Source organism: Montipora foliosa, chromosome 13, assembly GCF_036669935.1.
Source record: "Montipora foliosa isolate CH-2021 chromosome 13, ASM3666993v2, whole genome shotgun sequence".
Lineage (NCBI taxonomy): Eukaryota > Metazoa > Cnidaria > Anthozoa > Scleractinia > Acroporidae > Montipora > Montipora foliosa.
Genome location: NC_090881.1, coordinates 18016386 through 18037028, shown reverse-complemented (window position 1 = coordinate 18037028; position 20643 = coordinate 18016386). Strand labels below are relative to the sequence as shown.

The following is a 20643-nucleotide window of genomic DNA, read 5'->3' as shown; positions in this document are numbered from 1 at the left end:
ACTGACCCCCAGTCCATGGACTACCCTGATGGACTACCCAAATGGACTACTCTAAAATAGACAAACTCTAAAAAACTGAATCGATTATATAATTAAATTGCATCTACCTTGTTAATTTTCGTCCGTACGGCCATATGCGACTAAATTCAGGAATTCCACTGATCTCACTTCACTAACATGACGTAATCAGCCATCGCAACAATTATTCAAAAGGTAACCTTTTTCAAATGGGTGCTTAGACTTAAATACTGTTGACCGATGCTGTTTAAAACAAATACCTTAGCACTAATTGTGACGCTGCTTACAACCAATAGTGTTTTTGGGGTAGTCCATTTGGGTAGTCCATGGACTGGGGGTCAGTGTTTTTAACTCTCCTGTTTTTCTCCAGGTTCTCCAGTTCTCCTCAGGAAAATGAGAAAAACTTATCTGCCTCCCAATGTTGTTTTGGGGAGGGGGAGCCAAAATATTTAGATTTACTTCTTGCAACAAAAGCTTTTTTACATATGGACAAGGAAATCTTGTCCAGAATTGTCGTTAAAAATTCACCTTGGTTAAAAATTTTCAAATTAGTTTGTTTTTTACTTTGATTCATTGTTTCAGATTATGAGAATGTCTATGAGACAAAAGAAAGTAAAAAAAAAAAGACTAGCCTGAAAAAGGCACTGTGCTTAAAAAAAGCTATGCAAGAAATCTTGTTACTTACCATCGATCTCTCGGAGAGAAACAATCCTTGTAAGTTGAGCCAGATAAGAGGCCTCCGTTTGAAGAAGGAAAAAAAGATTTCCATACCTCTGCTCAAACAAAATAACAAGAATACATGAATCAAAGTTGGGATTCAGTATTACTGGACGATACACGTACCTTGGGGCTCACAAGAATTTGGTAGAATCAACAGAGCTAACTAAGGGTTTCATGCTTGAAGTGTAAGTTTTTTAATCTTCCTCAGTCCATAAAGGAAATAATAATTTTATTTACTTTTTTTAAGGTGTACTTAAACTCTAGTATTTTTAGTCTACAACATTGATTTCCCCACCAAAAGTCAACATGCTTGATGATTCTTCCCTAAAAATTTGTAATTTGGACCCACGACCGTGATGTGAGAGGCTTGGGTCTATTCTCGATTTTATGTCACAAACTGCTTTGCAATGCAAAATTTCTTTGAAATCCAGAATGCAAACCAGTTTGTGACATCAAATCAATAATAGACCATGCCTCTCACTTCACGGCCGTGGGTCCAAATTACTGCTAGTTCTTTCAATTTTATGTTGGGTTGCATTGCACATAAAAAGCTAAATGCCAGGTAACAATGGTGACATATGTTTGCTTTGGATGGGGAGATATAAAGTAGGAACAAAAAAACATTTTAGTTTAGGTGGACTTCATATCAATAAAGATATGACCAAATTCATGTGGTTCGAACATCCACTAATGCAGCACCACAGTTCACTTCTTGGCTGCCATGTTATTACAATTCCACTATATGTATAAAGTACACAACACCAAATTTGACTTAAAAACTGAGCACTGCACAAGCTCAAAGATGCAACGATCAAAATAATATTTCCAATGTACCTCTTGCTGTTTGTCATCACTGTGGCCACCTTCTGCAAACAAAGCAAGATAATTTGGTATAACTGTTAAATGTTGTGCGTCTGGCTCTGTCAGTGGTTATTTTTGCAGGAGTCAGACACCCAAGATGGCATTTTTAGCATTGAAGAGGGAAGGGTTAACTGTTACAATTACCTGTCTTCTGTGGTGCTGAGGGGATTATGGCTACATTGCATCATCTAATAACTGGCTGACAATAATTATTCTTGATTTTGAGCTACATAAATATAATGAGCTCCAAGTTTTTTAGCCAAAGCAAAATAAAACACTTATTTGAGGAACAAACACCATTCCCAAGGACAATAATTATTAGTTCATGGTCAGGGTCCATGGCTACTATTTTTTTCCCTGAGGGCACAAACATGGTTGTCATGGCATCACGTGAAAACGGAGAATGAAGTCTTTTGGCAATTAACTACATTATATCTCTGCACAACTGTTCACTATGTCTAACAGCAGGTCCAATCAGAGTCCAAGACGAAAAAGAGAGTGGCACTGGGTTTTAACATAGTTTTAACCCTTTCAGCCCCGTGGGGTTCCCCATTGACGAGTAAAATCGTCTGGCGTTAGACAGAGTAAAATCTATAAGTGGCACTATTGGGAGTTAAAGGGTTAATGGGGACATAGTTTTTGAGTGAATCTAGTTGTTGTTAACCCTTTCAGCCCCGTGGGGTTCCCCACTGACCAGTAAAATCGTCTGGCGTTAGACAGAGTAAAATCTATAAGTGGCACTCTTGGGAGTTACAGGGTTAATGGGGACATAGTTTTTGAGTGAATCTAGCTGTTGTTAACCCTTTCAGCCCCGTGGGGTTCCCCATTGACGAGTAAAATCGTCTGGCGTTAGACAGAGTAAAATCTATAAGTGGCACTCTTGGGAGTTACAGGGTTAATGGGGACATAGTTTTTGAGTGAATCTAGCTGTTGTTAACCCTTTCAGCCCCGTGGGGTTCCCCATTGACGAGTAAAATCGTCTGGCGTTAGACAGAGTAAAATCTATAAGTGGTACTATTGGGAGTTAAAGGGTTAATGGGGACATAGTCTAGCTGTTGTTAACCCTTTCAGCCCCCTGGGGTTCCCCATTGACGAGTAAAATCGTCTGGCGTTAGACAGAGTAAAATCTATAAGTGGCACTATTGGGAGTTAAAGGGTTAATGGGGACATAGTTTTTGAGTGAATCTAGCTGTTGTTAACCCTTTCAGCCCCATGGGGTTCCCCACTGACGAGTAAAATCATCTGGCGTTAGACAGAGTAAAATCTATAAGTGGCACTATTGGGAGTTGAAGGGTTAAATGAAAAACTTCACCTAACTAAAATTTATTTTGTTAAAACACAAGGGGTGCTTTCCATTATGCCTGACCATCAGGTTGGAGAGCAGTGGAACTAACCAAGGAAAAATGGAACGACAATTTCCATCAAAGTCAATTTCCAACCGGACTAAGGTGTGCCATTTACATTTCAAAGTTCGATTGCATCGCAGTGAAGTGGGACTCGAAACAATAATTTTTGTAAATGGAACAGCACATTTCAGTCAGACAGGCCCAACCGGTCAAAGAGGACCACAGGTGGTCCCAAATATTCTGGTCAGACCGAACCGAAACAAACCTTTGACTTAAGCCTCAAAATGTCCAAAAAATTTGGACTTAATGGAAGCACCCAAGCGTTCCCACAACTCTGAGGTTCATCTAACCAAAATAAATTGCTGAATTTCTTGGTCAGCCAGTAGCCACTCTACTATATTTAGCTAAATCACTGACAGAGACATAATTTGTAAAGTCAGAACAAAAAGGTGGCCATGGGTATCCAAACGCTTCAAAGTTTCTTGTTGCGTGAAAAGATCTGCAAACATCCCCATGACCTGACTGTCATGTTTGTCATGCTATACAATAACAAGGAAGTTTGTCTTTGCCTGTCCCGCGAACAGCTTGGCTAAAATGTTTACAAGAGTGTGAATTGGATCCATGACGTGAAGCTACAGTACTTGGAGTCTGAATTGTTTCTCTTGGGAAGGGGTTATATTGCAATGATAATATTAATTGACTTCATTACCGCGTTTTCAAGGAGAAATTAGGAAAAGAATGCAGCCACTCGCTTATCGTGTACTTACATCAGCCGGATCACATTAACTAACCCAATAAAATTTAAATTTAAACTAGGCTATCGGATGAACGCAGGAGACAATGTTTTGACTATAGTAGATTACACAAAACAAACTCTTTCAGAATTATGGAGCCTTATTCGATAAACATTTCAAGCACGAGAAGTATGTTGAGGATTCATTTCAGGAATGTTGTCTTCCTAGTTACAGAGGTAGAAAACGGACAATAATCTTCGCTGAATACCAACTAACGTTCGTGAAAAATATTCAAGAATTTTCCCGAAAATTATATGTGCTGGCGCGGGCTTAGATTCGCTTGAAAACGCTGCAGGCAGGAAGAACTTGTCGTTAAATACGACAGTAATACTTCAAGTGAATTTAAATAAGGAGTCACGAATTCAAATAAACTCAATACTCCAACAAAATGAAACATCATTAATGTCTACAGATTAAGGGATACAATATCACCTTACCATGTTTTCTCTCTAAGTCGATAAAATTTTCTGATGACTCCTGAAAAAAAAAAACAGAAATAACTCAGACTAGCGGGTCTTAAATTAGGAATTGCGAGTGATGTAGCAAACCTGCGAAAGCAAAAATAAGGGACATACGCCATATTGTACCTCTATAGCTTTCTTGTAGGCTATAAGAAAGCCAATAAGCTGATCGAAATGCCGAACTTCCCTTTCCAAATCGTAGTTCGTCTTGCTTAGTTCTGAAATCCGTTCTTTAAGGATTCTTATTTGCTTGTGGACTGAGAGTAAATAATACACAATAAGTTCTCAAAAAAAATCCACGTGCAAGCGAATAAAGTTGACAGAAGTACGAAAGGTCAAACATTTTTCCCATACATGAACTCTGCTGTGGTTTTTCCTCTTCTAATAAAACTGTCAAATCGTCTAACGCAGCCATGGCAAAGTGAATATCGGAACAATTATTCAAATGAATTTCTTGTGATCAACTTGTTTATGAAATGAGCACGCGGTAATTGACGATCGAAGCTGGTTGACGAACCGATAACACCTTGAATTAAAACGCATTGTTGATAGGTTGATCAAGTCTTCTGGTATTTTAACACCAACATCGCGTCACTATCCTTTTCCTGTTAAAATCGCTTCAAAACATCGCTCGGCTTTCCTTCTCCGTGTCATCCCAATATAAAACCTCCAGTGTAACAGGATGTACGCATGGTTCCGTTGTGTGACTCTTTTCTGACATTTCATTGGCTAATGAGGGCTTTTTTGACAGGTGGGTTAAAGTTACCAGTTCCGCTTCTTTCCGGGGCGGGAAAAATAGATCAGATTACAGCTGTACATTCACCTTTGCGGAACTTGGAACGATAAAATCGCGAATCTTCGCTTTATGCTGTTCTTAAAAATATGCGCGGAAAAGTTTTATTACTATCTAAGTTCACATTGCTCTTCATAGAAAAAGGTGAAATATTGCGCAAACCGAATTTGTTTATCAGGCCGGGCGAAAGTTTCAGAAGCAAAATTTCCATCTAGGAAGTAAAAATGATTTCTCTTTCTATTTTACCATATTAAAAACATGCGTCCGAGAAACGAATACACCTAATTTTGTGGACTCTTCTTGCGTTCGTAATTTTTTTCATACTATCCATGAAGTAGGCCCTGCATGAAATCAAAGTTCTCCCAAACTGTGGTGAGAAATTAAGTTCACTTCTTTTTTACAGGCGTGTAATGAAAGCCTTTTATCGTGGATTTACGAAAATTGGTCGCATCCTGTCGGATAGCCTGTGTACAGCCGCCCGCTCTCCGGAGACCGGGCAGCTGTACACAGGCTACCTGTTGGAATGTCATGCGGGAGATGGCAATATTAGAAAATCAGCAAAGCTTGCCCACTCACCCGACCCCTACAGGCAAGGGACTTCCTTTTTCTGTCTGTGCGGCATTGAGATGAGCATTCTTATCCCTTTTTCACCTATTTTCGCAGAAAATTGTTTTTCTTAAGATTTGTATATGAGTCGCAAAATTGACTTAGGCTTAGGAGTCAGTTGTTACCCCAAAATCTATTTTGTTCAAAATTGATTGTTAAGTAAAAAACCCTTCATTTGTTGGAATAGTGTTTGCCCTAGTGCACAAGGCATGGACTGCGGCAAACACTCGCTATATGTGTGTTTTTGCCTCAGTCTAGAGAAAGACGCATATTACGTATCCATTTTTGATTATTTTTCCTATGCTTACTTGTACACGAGCAAGACCCTCCAACGTTAACTGGCTTCCTTGGTGAGGTAGTGTTCCCTAAGTGGTCCGCGTGAAGGGGCGATCCAAGATGGCGGCCGTTTGCGGGAAACAAGACTCAAAGTTTTGAAAACGCCTCCCCGTTCCCTTATCCTCATTATTTTGGCACCCATTCCACTACTTAAGGTTACACATGCCATGACCCATTGCAAGCCTGAAGAAGTATAATCTCACGTGAATAGATCATGCTTGGAAGTGCGTGAAATTTATTCGTGGCAAGAAGAATTTGGCAAGATCTGAAGCGGAAGCTTTCGTCAATTATAAAGGCAACTACTGAATTATTATTGACGTTTACCGGTGACAACGAATGGCGCGAAATTGGTTCTAAAAATAGATTGGTCCATACGTATTACACCCTTGAGTCAGCCCTTTCCCGTAAAACTACTATATTTTGACGTATGTGACTGAGAACATACGTGAAGTGGTTCACATACTCATGTCACGTAATAAATGGCTGACCATAGGTCTCTTCAATATGGAAGATGGAGGCTCCGTATAATGGGCTCAGTTCTCATATGCAATAATCATTTTTGAGGGAGGGGGAGATTGCTCTCCCCCCCCCCCCAAAAGGGACGAATAGATTACTCTTCCTAAACGTACACTCCTCCAGGGGGTGGGAGATCGGAGGCGAGTTAGTTTTTCGATGGACTTCAACTTTGACTGCGTCAACTTAAACTGAAGCCTTTTTATTTGCTCATTCACATTCCAATCTCTTTTCGTGGATATGTTGTGGTTTAAATTTCTTTTTGATCTTTTTCGAACCAGTTCGATTTTGAGTTTTCTTTGTCTAAGGTTCATTACCATAATCTGAAACAAAGGAAAATCAAAATTGAACTGTTTAAAATTTAGAGCCAGGAAAAAAATTGCACCACAAGAGCTATATATCCCTGCAACACACAACCAGTTATGAGAAAAATATGCGAACAGTTATGTTAAGAAGATTACAATTTTAATGTTTTTGGCTCAATAATCATCAATAATCATCAAGATATTGGCCATCAAAAACTGAGAAATTATGTCAGGGGCAAAAGCTCTAATGAGCATATAATACACTATCATTTGTAAAATTTCAAATTTTGAGAACAATACTTCTCACACATTGTCCGGTATATCTTGCTCATGGTAAATTACCATGCACTTTTAACATTCATACTACTTTCTTGCTTTAATATGGATTAGATTATAATGCGCTTATGTTAATGAGGCGCAAACTTGTAAACAATGACCTCACCTATTATGATCAAGAAAGAGGATCAAGTGCATATGGTTGATTGAAACCAAAAGAAAGTTTTTAATATGTGGGTAAAATTTGCTACATATGTTCACGTGACGGAAGACCACTTATCTTTCGTTGACTTTGGAATGTCTGGCTAATAACCAAGACGAGTATCGAAAAGTGATGAGATGGCGTGGGAAGGGTTATCAAACCAGTTATGTCTTGGAATGTAACAGATAAAGAGTAGATCTATGGATTGAAAGTGATGCTTGCACTTAACAGGACAATTTAAGCAATTGCCTCACGTGTATACGTAGACACCTGAAAATTTCATGGGGATTCAATGGGATTCGAACCAATGACCTCTGCGTTGCCAGTGCAATGCTCTACCAACTTAGCTATAAAGCTGTCAAAGTGAGACAAAGCGAGCATCAATTTCAATCTTTCGTCTTTGACCCGAACTTCAAATTAACATTTATTCTCTTTAAAGAGTAGATCTGTCACTTTTAGCCCAATTCGGCGTATGACATCAACATGTTTACTGATATCAAACATTCCGTCACTGATTTTGAGACACGAGCAACGATTGCCAATAATGTCTGAAAACTGAAAAACAACTCCAACGTGTCATTAAACTTTGCCGAAACTGGTGTTTTCTCTTTCTTTTTCTTTTACAACTCGGCCGGTTATTTGATAAAAAGGTGGGGTAGCTTGCTACATACAACCCGATAGTGGGCAAAATCGTGCTTGAAGGCCCATGCACTCAAATACGCCTACTCCGTGAACGAGCCCTTGGTCCTACTTTAGTGAGGGTCTGAATGTGTTTAAAAGTGTAAAAAAAACTAACTCAGGGGGTGTATTACATTGGGGTCGAAGAATGAGAACTAGCATCGAAAATGTACGCAAACGCTGAGTGTAACTCAACTAACTTTGCGCGTAAGAAAATATAAATATACCTTGCGAATTTTGCGGCAAATTTTCCCTCGCAGAATGGATAGCGAGACTATTTTCTTGACTAGATGTTCGATAGAATCTTCGAACATGTCGCTGGCCGAGTTTGAGGCGGATTGAAGGATTTTGGCTACATTTGTTGGCTCGATTTCTCGGTTTGCTTGGCCGATCGACTGGTGAGCGTTTCCTATCTTCTCTCTCTTTTAGAGATCGGTCTTGGGTTGAGGATATCTCGCGAAACAGAGGACAGAATGGCACTAAATTGCCAATCACAAAGAGACAACGGACAAGTAACTCGGCATCATTACTGTTTATTTCTTTTATTAAGCCTTCTGATTTGTATCGACCGTCTAAAACTCGCAATACAAGCTCTCTAAATTCAAAACACAACACAGAGCTTGGGCCACCTGTGCCAGCCCACGTTCAACTTGAGGTGGTCACTAACCACCCAGGGATGAAGGTCATCGATGCACCTGCGACTTGCGTTGAGAGCAGCCTCGCCATCACCTGTCGTGGTTGGGGTGAAGTCGGTGAATGGGAGGTCCAACTGTATGCCATCTGGAAGTGTGGGGAATCTAGACAGCTGCTTGAGTGGAAAGATGGAAGAAAGTCCACCGTTCACAACAACACGCTGTAATCTATCTGCAAGTTAAGACGTGAACCACTTCACGGTTTTTAAAAGTTGGCGTTTTCAACGTTGATTTCTGTCCTTTTTCGTTTTATGATCGAAAATGCACAGGTCATCACCACGCCCTCTATGCTGACTTGGATTAGGACTGGCACTAGTAAATGAGATCTATCACAGCGGCGAGCTTTTATTGTAATCAAGGTATATTTCGTACTTTATATGCCCGATTTCATGCACCAACCTATTTTTTATTAGATCGAGAGACTGCTGACGTTATCTTCCTCCCTTTTTAAGGTTTCCTTTTCACTGAAAAACTTGTGCACAAAATTTACAGAACCATCGTCAATCGATACGACATGGAGCTGGAAGAAATCTCAAGTGCAAAATGCTTCGGTGGCTACCAGAAGGTATTCAAGCATCACAGGTGTGTAGTTTTCTCTTATGTTACGACCCTTGTTGCGTTTTAGGGAAATATTTCTGCTTACTCTCCCTCTTTTGAAATCAGGTTGGCCGGTTACTGTAAAGGCTAATGTGGTACGACCCCCCCCCCCCCCCCCCTTCCAATTGCGAATGACGTCATGGCTGCCATTTTGGTGTCCCAAACTCATATTGAGGGAATGAGGGAATTGAGTTCTATTCATAAGGAAACAGAAGGGAAGACCCTTTTTTGGATGGGATAATATGCATATAATATACTGTTAACCCATTGACTCCTGGGGGCTCCCCATCAACGAGTAAAATCGTCTGGCATTAGACAGAGTAAAATACTAAGTCTGGCCGGTTTAGGCGTCAAATACCCTGCGAACAGTTGGTTTCTCCTACGCTTCCCGAGAGAGAAACCACTGCGATCAACCATTAGATTTTCCATCGAGCATGTGCGAAGTACGTCATGCTCTACGTGATGCATTTGACATCATTTCATCTTATTTTGCGGGAAAATATGGAATCACAACACAGCAGGCTCGCCCAAACAAAGCAGTTACGTAGCTGAACGCATGTGCAAGTGCCAAAACAAGTTTAATAACTTGTTTTACTGGTTCAAATTTAGTTTATTCGTCCTTGGCACTGGACGGGGGCTCACTCAAAGAAACTAACGGTTGCTTGCAGTGGTTTCTCTCTAGGGAAGCGTAGGATAAACCAACTGCTCGCATGGTAGATATCAAAGGGTTTTAACTTAAAGGATAACAAATACAGAAAAATGAATAACTGAAAAAAAATGGATGGAATAATGAATGACTGAGATCCAATTTTTCCGCTTCCACCTTCGATTCCCTAGTGTTTTCCCATCAGAACAACTCTATTCCCATACCAAATTAATGGAAAACTCCATCCATATCTCTGTCTTTGTGTCTGTCTCTCTCTCTTGCCTCTTTTCCTCAGCTCAGAACTGAAGTGTGACATGAAATTCGGAGTTTATGTCCCTCCTCATGCAACAAAAGAGAAAGTTCCTGTTCTCTATTGGTTATCAGGTAATAGCTTTGATTTTAATGGATCCATACTGACTCCACATAATTTAGGTAATGGAGTCCGGTTCTGGGAGCTTTTGATAAAGCTTACATAACTTCTGGTATCCAGGGTAAGTACCAGACTCACTCATCTCGTCCACAAAAATAAACCCCTTAGGGTATTAAATTGACTTAGTTGATATAACTTTTCATGCATCTTTCAATTTCAAAAATTCTAAATGTGTGCTTATCCTATTGACCTTGGAACTGCCCCCAATTAATGAGTAAAGTCGTCTGGTGTAAGACAGAGTAGAGCGGTTTTCAATTGAGTGTCGAAAGTAATTAGCGAATTGCTTTGGTTTTGCATTTACTTCACTAAGTGATTGGTTCAAAGTTCTCCCGCCATATTTTCAACCAATCAGAAGTGAAACCAAAACCAATTGTGGCTCGCGCATGCACATTTTCCCGTGCTTTGTGTTCACTACATGTAATTACTTCGAGTTTTGATTGGTTTACTGGATTGTCTCCGACCTTTTTGATTGGCCAAAGTAATTAATTTGGTTTTGGTTTTACGAAAGTCGATTGAAATTCGCTCTGAAATCTATTAAGTCTCACTTCTAGGAGTCAATGCGTTAATTAAAGCAGCTTTTCTGTGGTCTGATTTAGGGAGCAATTAATTTCCCTTAAGAAAATTTTCAGAGATTATTTGTGGCCGTCTACAGGATTCAGTAGAATGAGGTGAATGCATACACGTGACACTCACACAAATATAACAAAAGAACTTGCTCTTTATATGCTAGTTGTGTGCGAACTTCCTTGTACAATAGGCCAGTAATAACCTAGAACTAGTTCTTAGCAAACACCAACTGAAGAAGTTGATTATTTGAGAACTGACATGGTATATTTTAGTAGATCTATTTTATCCTTGTATATTTTTTATGTTTAATATTTGGATATTTGTACTTTTTAATAACTGGGTGGTCTGTCTGAGTATGGGGTCTTTGACTCTTTTATGGACTATCCTTATGGCATTTTCCTTTTTTTTTTTTTTTTTTCTGTTTTTGTATTTTGTAAGCTTCCATTAAATTGTAATAAATAAATAAATAAATAAATAAATAAACTGAACAGGACTGAGCTAAAGAAAAACAACAGCAACAGCTGGAAGAAAAGCAATTTTTGTGGTTGTAAAACACTGCAGTAAAACATGATGTGCTGCAGTTATGCCAAAAATAGGAAGAAATGGAATGATCAGCTACACTAAGGTTTCTTCTTGGAAATTTTTGAGATGATGAATTCTAGCCCCAGTTGTTCAAATGGTGGATAGCGCTATCAGTGGATAAATCACTATCTGCTGGATAACTTATTATTGGTTTTGCTGGTGTTTATCCTCTGGATGGTGATTTATCCAGTGGATAGTGTTATCCACCGTTTGAACAGCTGAGGCCTGGTCTTTAGAAGGTAAACTTCATTAAAAAATACCATGTTTTTGAGTCATTTGGTGTCTGACAGTATACTCAAAACACAATTTGTGTTTTGAGTACCTACAAGTACCCTTTAGAACATATTTTACCTAAAAAGAATATCGTATTTACTCAATTAAACGCTGTGGTGTTTATTAAATTTTGAGCATGTCTGATGCAGCATTTATTCAAGGGCAGCATTTATTTCAAACTCATATTTCATAAATCACTGACAACAATTACATTAGATCATTTGTAATTATTATTTAAAACAGAAGCACGTTAAAAGTTCCAATGTCTTTTTGCTGAAAAGAATCGTAATTGTCTGGCCTGTGATCAACGTTCAGAGAATTGAACGTGTAATTGTTTTTTTCTCACAATCCTTGAATAAACACCAAATTCTTCTGATTGGGTGCAGCATTTATTCAAGGGTGGCATTTAGTGGTTTTTTTCCTTCCATCTGTGGCGTTTACTCAGGGCAGCGTTTAATCAAGTAAGTACAGTAAGCAAAATTAGAATTAAATTTATTTTAGTTAACATTTATTACTTGATTCAGGTCTTACATGCACCGAACAGAACTTCATCACGAAAGCTGGTGCACAACGCACTGCTGCTGAACAAGGAATCCTCATAGTGGCACCTGATACTAGCCCTCGTAAGTTATTTGAACCATTGATGAGTAAAATCATCTAGCATAAGACAGAGTAAAATTTATCAAGTCTCACTTCTGGTGGTCTTGGGTTAAAGGGTCCTTCTGTTGGGGCCACTACATCAGTTTTGGGCCTCTTTTGTTCTGCTAATGTTGCTCCAACTAACACATACAAAATGAACCTGCCATTTTTGCTGTTTTGCAGGGTCTTGTGGTATTGAAGGTGAAGATGACAGCTATGACTTTGGTACTGGTGCAGGGTTCTATATTGATGCTACTGTGCACAAATGGAAAACAAATTACAGAATGTTCTCTTACATCACAAAAGAGGTGAGAGTTTACCAAACTGTTCTGTTTTAAAAAAATAAGCAGTAGTGTTTTGTCAGGTTTGTCCGGAGGCAACCAGTTGGTGTACGGTGATGTACAGTTGCCAGTTATTGGCAAGCATTATCCTACCTTCACTTATACTAAAGAATGTGCAAAGCATTATTATTATTTAATTATGCATATTATAACAATATTATTTGTCTTAATTTTGCTGACTCTATTTTGTTTAGCTTCCAGCCTTGATTGCAAGTAATTTTCCCGTCTTACCTGAAAAGCAGTCAGTATTTGGACATAGGTAAGAGTCTACAGCATGTATGATATCAACTTAACCTAACCCTAACCCTTTGCCTATGGACGAGAAACAGTCTCTGGATCTGGAGTAAGACAGTTAAATCTATGAGTGGCTATTTTAGGAGGAACAGTAGGGGACACAGTTTTTTTTAGAGAAGTTGTTGATTCTGTTGCCTCTATTGGCTTCTCCATTGATGAGGAAAATCATCTGGCATGTGACTGAGTAAAATCTATGAGTGGCTGTTTTAGGTTAGAGAGTATTAACGGGGACCTTCAATCTTGGACAAAACTGTTGAGACAGTGACACAAATTCACCTTCATTTTTACACACCACTAGTTCCTCTCCCCTTCCCACTCCCCTCCCCCCTCAGTCAATGTTGCTGAGTATTGTCATATGTTCTACAGTATATTTCCGTATTTACTCTCCCCTTCCCACACCCCTCCCCCCTCAGTCAGTGTTGCTGAGTATTGTCATATGTTCTATAGTATATTTCCGACCAAGATAAATCAACATTGGAGTTTAGGGGGAGGGGAAAAGGCGGCTTTGAAGAGGAACATTTGGATAGGTTGTTGGAGGTTTTGTCCGAGTGTAGATGTTGTAAACCTTTTGCCCTCAAAGGGCAGCAAGTAAGATCCTCTGCTGCTGAACAGAGTAAAGTCTGTAAGTGGCCACTTTAAGGATGGAAAGGGTGAAGTGACTTCCAACCTCATTAGATATGATATATGTATCAGCTGGTACGAAATAATTTTAGGAAGCCAATTCTCTTGTGTATTTGATTAATTATTTGTTTTAAGCAAATTCTGTTGTATTTTAAGGGCACAATAAAGTTATTGTTGTAGAACCCATGTACACTGTTTGCAAAGAGAAGGGTGTCATGAACTCTGTTATTGTACTATGTGGTTAATGTGATTTCTTTTTTTTCCCTCTGACAGTATGGGGGGACATGGAGCCTTAATTTGTTTTCTTAAAAACCCTGGGTTTTATAAGGTAAGTTTTTAGGTAAGAAATGCCGGTAGTGGTGCAGCGTCAACGAGTTTGTAAAGCATAGAAATTGCGTATTGATCACCGGACTTATAAAAGGAAATCGATCATTATAGGGGAATTAAAGAGATGACAAGTGTGTAGTCCTTTGTCAAATATACTTAACTGCTAATGAGACTTTGAGGATGCTATATGTGTATATGTATATGCATGTTTGTTTGAACTGCAAACAAAAAAATTATGAAAATAAAAGAAACCTCCCTTGGGAAAGTGTGACTGTTCTTGTATGATACCTGCGGGGAAAAATGTGATTGGCTCTGCAAATTATGCATTTTCCATTTGACAGAACTGACCAGCCAGACCAGGCATTTGGAAGGACTAACTCCATGATGCCTTCAAATTAACACACTTCGGGGATGATTTCTACTCCTCCAGAAGAATATGAGGGATTGTCATGCAAGTGTTACTTCATTTCTTTGGAAATTGACGGGTCTGGCTGGCCATTTCTGACAAAAGGAAATCACCATAAGTGTGGGATATTGCCTAATATTTGCAATCGTCTTGTTCGTTTTCTGTTCAATAACTCACAGAGGTGGATTACAATATTACTTATAGATCTAAGTTATTAACTAATCTAAAGGTCTGTATTGGGAGAACCTTTACTAAGGATGCCAGCACAGATCAAATGCATTGAGGTCTGTACTGGCCACCTTGGTCAAGATTCTCGCATGCAGACCACTTCATAGCTTCAAATTCCAGGGAAAAAGTTTCAAAATCTTCCAACAAAGGAACAGGAAACAAGCGCTTTTTCTCATCAGAAACCTTGTGTCGTTGTTTTTAATCTGTAATTTTTTATCTAGGGTTGCTGTTTGAGAAAATTATTTTGAGAAAGTGTATCAAAAGGCTCCATGATTGCATTTTTTCAGTGGTGACTTAAAGATACTTGGAAAACCCTATGTGCTGCTAACCAAACCTATGACCTGGACCTGGTTGTTCAAAAGCCATTTAATGCTAATCCCAGATTAAAAATCAAGCCAGGAGTTTATTTTTCTACTCCCAAAAATTAATGTTGTTCGATGCTGATATTCTACAAAATGTCACGTCAGAAGAAGTCAATCTTAAAATAAAAAAAAAGAGCAAAAGTTGAAAAAATGAAACCAAAGTTTACGCTTAGCGTGGATTAACTTTAATAATATTTGCTTTCGAACAACTGGGCCCTGATTACTAGCCTGACTGTCAGCAGCTAGGTTATTAAGGTGGGCTTGATTTTGATTTTCTTGCATTTTACAGTCTGTGTCAGCCTTTTCTCCTATCTGCAACCCCATGCAGTGTCCCTGGGGACAGAGGGCTTTCACAGGATACCTTGGGAGCAATAAAGAAACTTGGAAAGTAAGACATTTTTTTTTTCGTATTGTGTTGAGCAAACATGTCTTTGTGCTTCTTAAGCTAGTTCTTCTGGTTGTATGTTTCTTTTTTCAACTGTCAATATTGCACTTGAAACTGTGATTGTTAAATTGTGTGTTTTGATTGTGTAGTAAGTCTTTGATCTTGCTATTTTTCATTTCCACCCATTTGAGCAGCAAAAGAAGAAGAAGAGGACCCGATTAACGCTAAAATGTGATTTAATACCAACCAAGCATTGAGTTTTGCATGTCAAAAAAGCCTGAGAATTGTAGATAGTTTAATGCTGAAGGAAAGCAAAAGCTTAAGCCAAAATTGTCAGCTAAAATTCTTGTGAAGACTTTTCTTGATCAGTACATAAATGGCAATATGTATGTTACCAGTTATTCACGATTAGCTTGATCATGTTGTCCTTAAAGAACGTGAAAACCAAAATATTCTACATGACGTAGGGGAAGAATTCCGGTTCTCATCTGCTCGCTGTATAAACTCCTGTAGGGTGGTGTTAAACCTGGATTTGTAACTTAGTGGGAATACTGTTGTAGGCTTGTGGGTTACAGGGGTGGTGTAGTGGTAAGAGTGCCAATCTCCCACCGTTGTGGATACGATTTGTATCCTGGTTGTCAGATATGTGCAGAAATACAAGTAATTGGATGCATGCGGATTTCAATGCGCGTCATGAAGTCCCATTGCTCTTCTTCCCATCTTCAACATTACTCGCAGTAGCAGACATATTTCTGAAAGCACAGTCGGTTAGTGCGCGGCCTTGGTGCAAGAGGTTCTGTGTACCTTAAGTAGCTTTGAATACCCGTAAAATGGAGCACTGATGGCGAGGGGGGAGTAAAATGAGTGCACCGTTGACCTCAGGTTTGTCAGTTGAATTACTGTTACGAGTTATCGACATTAAATATGGTTGCTTTACTGGACGTGACATTTTTGGCTGCGAGCTACCTAGTGGGACAAAAGAGATTATAATAATAAAAAATAAAACAAACCCCCTCTAATATTGGCATCAAAGTACCGGACATGGAATGGGAAACCACCAGATGAAACGTCCAGCCTCAAACGAAAACTCTGTACTCGTGTCTTGGAATACAGACAATTAACGTCATAAAGCGTCCCCCAAATGCTTCTCCTCTAGTAATTATAAACATCTGCATTTACCCTAAGCTAAAAATAATGCTAACCTTTACCCTTACCTTATTGTTGAAAATAGGTAGCAAAGGCTTTGACTTGAAGGGACATAAGTGGACATAAGTGTTCTGTACCTTATTTAATAAATAGAGGATATTACGTGGCCGCGCGGAGAAATGAAATTTCTCTTAGAGTGTTGAAAAATATTTCACGATTGACCATAGCGAACGAGTGAAATATTTTCCTACACAAGAAGAAAAATTTCGTATCTCCAAGCGGCCATGTAATATTCTATTTATTATGAAACCAATGAAACACTAAATCATTCTCCAAAGGCATCGAAAGGCACAATTTTCAAATGTAACCATAGCAACAGTGATCTTTTCACGTGTGAAAATAACATGTTATCTTCACATGTGAAGATATTTTTTCGCGCGAAAGCTCACTTGGTATTTCATTGGTGTTTATATAACACAGTGTTCTCTTCCCTGTATTTTTGTTCCGGTTTCTTCTCAAACAACCATGCAGACTGTATGACGTTACAGTAATGGTGCCAAGTCCTTGAGGCACAGAATTTTGATATTACAAATCTGAGACTGGGCTTAATTAGACTTTCCTTCAATTTCTTAGGAATATGATGCCACTGAACTAATGAAGAATTATGATGGGCCTATACCGGATATACTGATTGATCAGGTATCACTGCATCTTCTCAAAAAAAGAAACGAACAACCTGACCAAATATTCGCAACGCTTACTCTTGCTGTCAAATATACAAGCTCATTTTCAAACCTTTAAAATAAGGTTTTATCTTCAGGTGGCTCACACCAGTTTCAACACTTTCGAGAGACCTTGTTATTAGAGGGGTTGACACTACAACACTCTATCACATAAGAACAATGTTATGGTACCAACTTTGTGAAACATTAATTATTGTTGAACAAGATACAGTCGTTTTTATGACGTACCAAGTTACCATGGCAACAGGAAAGCCTTGCACAAACACCCTATATTTTGGCTTCAGTTGCTCATATCTGAAAAACGAACTCGGTGACCCCAATTTTTTTGGCACAAAAGTGATCAGCAGGCCAAGGTGAAACTGTCTGCAAAGTTTTAAACAATTCAGTAGAGCAGATTCAGAGCTAAATTTTCAATTTTGTGAGGTGGCTTTGAATTTTTGTTAACTTAACCAGAGTGAACAGAAAGTTTCATTTTGGCACGCTAATTAAGAAATGGGGGTCACCAAGTTCGTTTTTGAGATATGAGCAGCTAAAGCCAAAGTATGGGATGTTTGTGCAGGGCTTTCCTGTTGCCATGGTAACTTTTTACATCACCAAAATGACTGCATCTTGTTCAGCAATAATTGTCGTTTGATATGGTACCATAACATTGCTGTTAAGTAATGAAGTGTTGTAGTGTCAATCGTTCTAATAAGAATTATTCCCATTTCGCAGGGAAATTGACCATGCGTGAATAGGCCTTTTGCAACAATTGGTCACGTGCCTCATAATTGGGCTCGGGCTTTATAAATTCCAGAAATGAAAAGACCATGTTTGACTCAGCCAGAAGACAAAATTTCAGAGAAATGCCACTTAGGGTAGAGATTTTATGATCACTCGAGAATCCCATACTTTTGTTTAGAAACGAAATGAAATTGCCCTTCAGTGGAATTTTCCATAATTAAGCCCCAAAAATAGAACTAACATTCCTATTCTTACCAAGGGTTAAATAAGCGAGAGTAAATATGCAAGGGTGGTAGTTGTCAATCCGCGAAGAAAAAAATTAAAGCGGAATTTGTATGAAAATCATTTAAGCGTGACTGGAGGGCAAAGCGTCCTTTTCTCATACAAATCCTTATAATTTCTTTCAACTGTAAAAACACCAGTTTAAACGATGTACTTACAAAAATCGGCGTGGTAAGCTGCTCTTTTTATTTCTGGAAAGATAATTTCATGTACTCAGCAGAATCGTCGTGTTTGTGAAAAAGAGTTCACGTGACCAATTGTTGTAGAAGGCATATTTCGCCCGCGGATCGGATGACTTGCTTTTAACACTTGATTTCGCCCTTGAAAGATCTATTTCTTGCTTAATTTTTCCCCTAAAAGAGTTTTGGAAATGCTTTGTCGGCATAACTTCGAAATTCCTTCTTGACCGCCTTTTGCATCGGAATGCAAGATATAACAGAATGCAAATTAGGTTTTGACACCTTCAATGCCACCCAACCTGACCAAATATTCGCAACGCTTCCTCTTGCTGTGAAATATACAAAGACAGCGAACACCAGCGACATGACTTGCTTTGACGCTTGATTTCGCTCCTTGAAAGATCTATTTCTTGCTTAATTTTTCCCCTAAAAGAGCTTTAGAAATGCTTTGTCGGCATAACTTCGAAATTCCTTCTTGACCGCCTTTTGCATCGGAATGCAAGATATAACAGAATGCAAATTAGGTTTTGACACCTTCAATGCCACCCAACCTGACCAAATATTCGCAACGCTTCCTCTTGCTGTGAGATATACAAAGACAGCGAAACCCGAAATCTCTCTGAGAATTGAGTCGTTCAGGTTAAGGGAGATTTGCATTAAATATTTTTTTTTTGTCTGGAACACTCATTTTCAAACCTTTAAAGGCCCACATTCAACCGACAGGCTTCTCGACCGTGTGTTTTTGTTATGGAAATTTGCATTGCTTATCGTTGCGATCTGACTGAATTTCAGCTTTGGCGGGATTTTCGTATATGAAAATTGTTCCACGGCACGCAGTGCCTCTGGGGTGAACGTGTTTTCTCTTAAGTCTGCTTTAAAGCCATTTCGCGGGGAAAAAGAGTTCTTATATTGCGGGGCAATAAATGTGGCCGATAACCTGACAGCACTGTTTTAGAGCAACATGCACTTGTACGTTAACAGCAAGAGGAATTCTGTGCAATCACACAATAGAGTAGAAACCCCGGCCAACAAGGCTTACCTTACTGACAATCACAAGCACATGGCTAGATAGGTCTAAATACCATATGCGACTACGATGACGACGAAACTCAGCCCATTTTATAACGTGGTGTGCCACGGGTATCCCACATAATTACTTGATCACATTTAACAACCTCTGCATCACTCAAAAACTTAATTAACGGCGTGAATATGAATTATTTACTGCAGGGCACTAAAGATCAGTTTTATCCATCTGAACTGCTTCCAGAGAATTTGGTCGAGGCGTGCAAATCAAAGAAAGTTCCAGTCACCTTACGAATGCAAGAGGTAACCGTACATTATCAATTCAACGAATCTCTGTAAAAGTACATGTCATCGAGGAAGGTTTTTCAAGAGGAAATAATTGAAACATCTTATCTTATCAATTTAATAATAATAATACTGGTAATTCTGTTCTCATTTCACAGGGTTATGACCACAGCTACTACTTTATCTCGTCCTTTGTTGAAGATCACATCAAACATCATGCGCGATTTCTGAAAGCTTAAGCAACAAGTCTAATAATGATCAAAAAGAAATAAAGCACCATGTCTTTTTGTAAAAGGGTTGTAGTCTTTTTTGGAATTGTCCGACTACACTTAGTTTCATCGATTTCCTTTTTAGCTGTCCCGTTGCCAAACAATTGCATATCATTTTTCCAACCGGTTTTGTACCATGGAGGTATATCTTCGACAAAATTCAATGATCAGTATTTGAAATAAAATCGTCCAAATCATGAATGCATCAATCCAAAGCTCAATGGCAACAAGCCGATTCTGCAAATGGCCATCACGGAAAGAGGCATAACGCAGAGAAGCATAACGCAGAGGCATAACGCAGACAAGCGTAATGCAAATGTTCATAACGCAAAAGGCATAACACAGAGGCATAACGCAAAGGCCCTTTGAAAAATGGAGACTAGCTGTGTACTCCGTAAATAATTTCAGCTCTAAATATAATCTTTCATATAATCGCTATCGAACTTTTTCTTCCTGTATGAGTGGTGCCTCTTTGCGTTATGGCTCTGCGTTTTGCCTCAGTGCGTCATGCCTCATTGCGTTATGCTTCATTGCGTTATCCTTTTTGCGCTATGGCCATTTGCGTTATGCGACTTTGCGTCATGCCTTTTTGCGTGATGCCTATTCGCGTTATGCCTCTTCGTTATGCCTTTTTGCGTTATGGCTGTGTACGTTATGGCTATTCGCGTTATGCCTCTCTGCGTTATGCCTC

The 20643-nt window shown here is 39.0% G+C and overlaps 2 protein-coding genes across 5 annotated transcripts in view; one reads left to right on the top strand and one right to left on the bottom strand.

Annotated features, from left to right (window-relative positions):
• LOC137982124 (uncharacterized) overlaps positions 1-4900 on the bottom strand; it is a 44067-nt gene extending 39167 nt beyond the window's left edge. For all 3 annotated transcript variants that reach the window (XM_068829183.1, XM_068829184.1, XM_068829185.1), the window contains exons 1-5: positions 4555-4900; positions 4327-4457; positions 4177-4216; positions 1573-1604; positions 704-791 (exon numbers count right to left, since the gene is read on the bottom strand). In XM_068829183.1, coding sequence (XP_068685284.1) covers positions 704-791; positions 1573-1604; positions 4177-4216; positions 4327-4457; positions 4555-4615 — 352 coding nt within the window. In that variant the 5' untranslated portion in view covers positions 4616-4900. The remainder of the gene's footprint in view (positions 1-703; positions 792-1572; positions 1605-4176; positions 4217-4326; positions 4458-4554) is intronic.
• Positions 4901-8898: 3998 nt separating this feature from the next.
• LOC137983541 (S-formylglutathione hydrolase-like) lies at positions 8899-19977 on the top strand. Of its 2 annotated transcripts, none has more exons than XM_068830695.1 (11): positions 8899-8960; positions 9054-9183; positions 10140-10228; positions 12221-12319; positions 12519-12643; positions 12871-12935; positions 13865-13919; positions 15204-15302; positions 17079-17144; positions 19603-19701; positions 19842-19977. In XM_068830695.1, the coding sequence occupies exons 1-11, from the start codon at positions 8921-8923 to the stop codon at positions 19920-19922; spliced, it is 948 nt and encodes a 315-aa protein (XP_068686796.1). In that variant the 5' UTR covers positions 8899-8920; the 3' UTR covers positions 19923-19977. The 2 variants fall into 2 exon arrangements, with proteins under 2 accessions (XP_068686796.1, XP_068686797.1); XM_068830696.1 differs by having other exon boundaries at positions 8903-8960; positions 9094-9183.
• Positions 19978-20643: the final 666 nt, after the last annotated feature.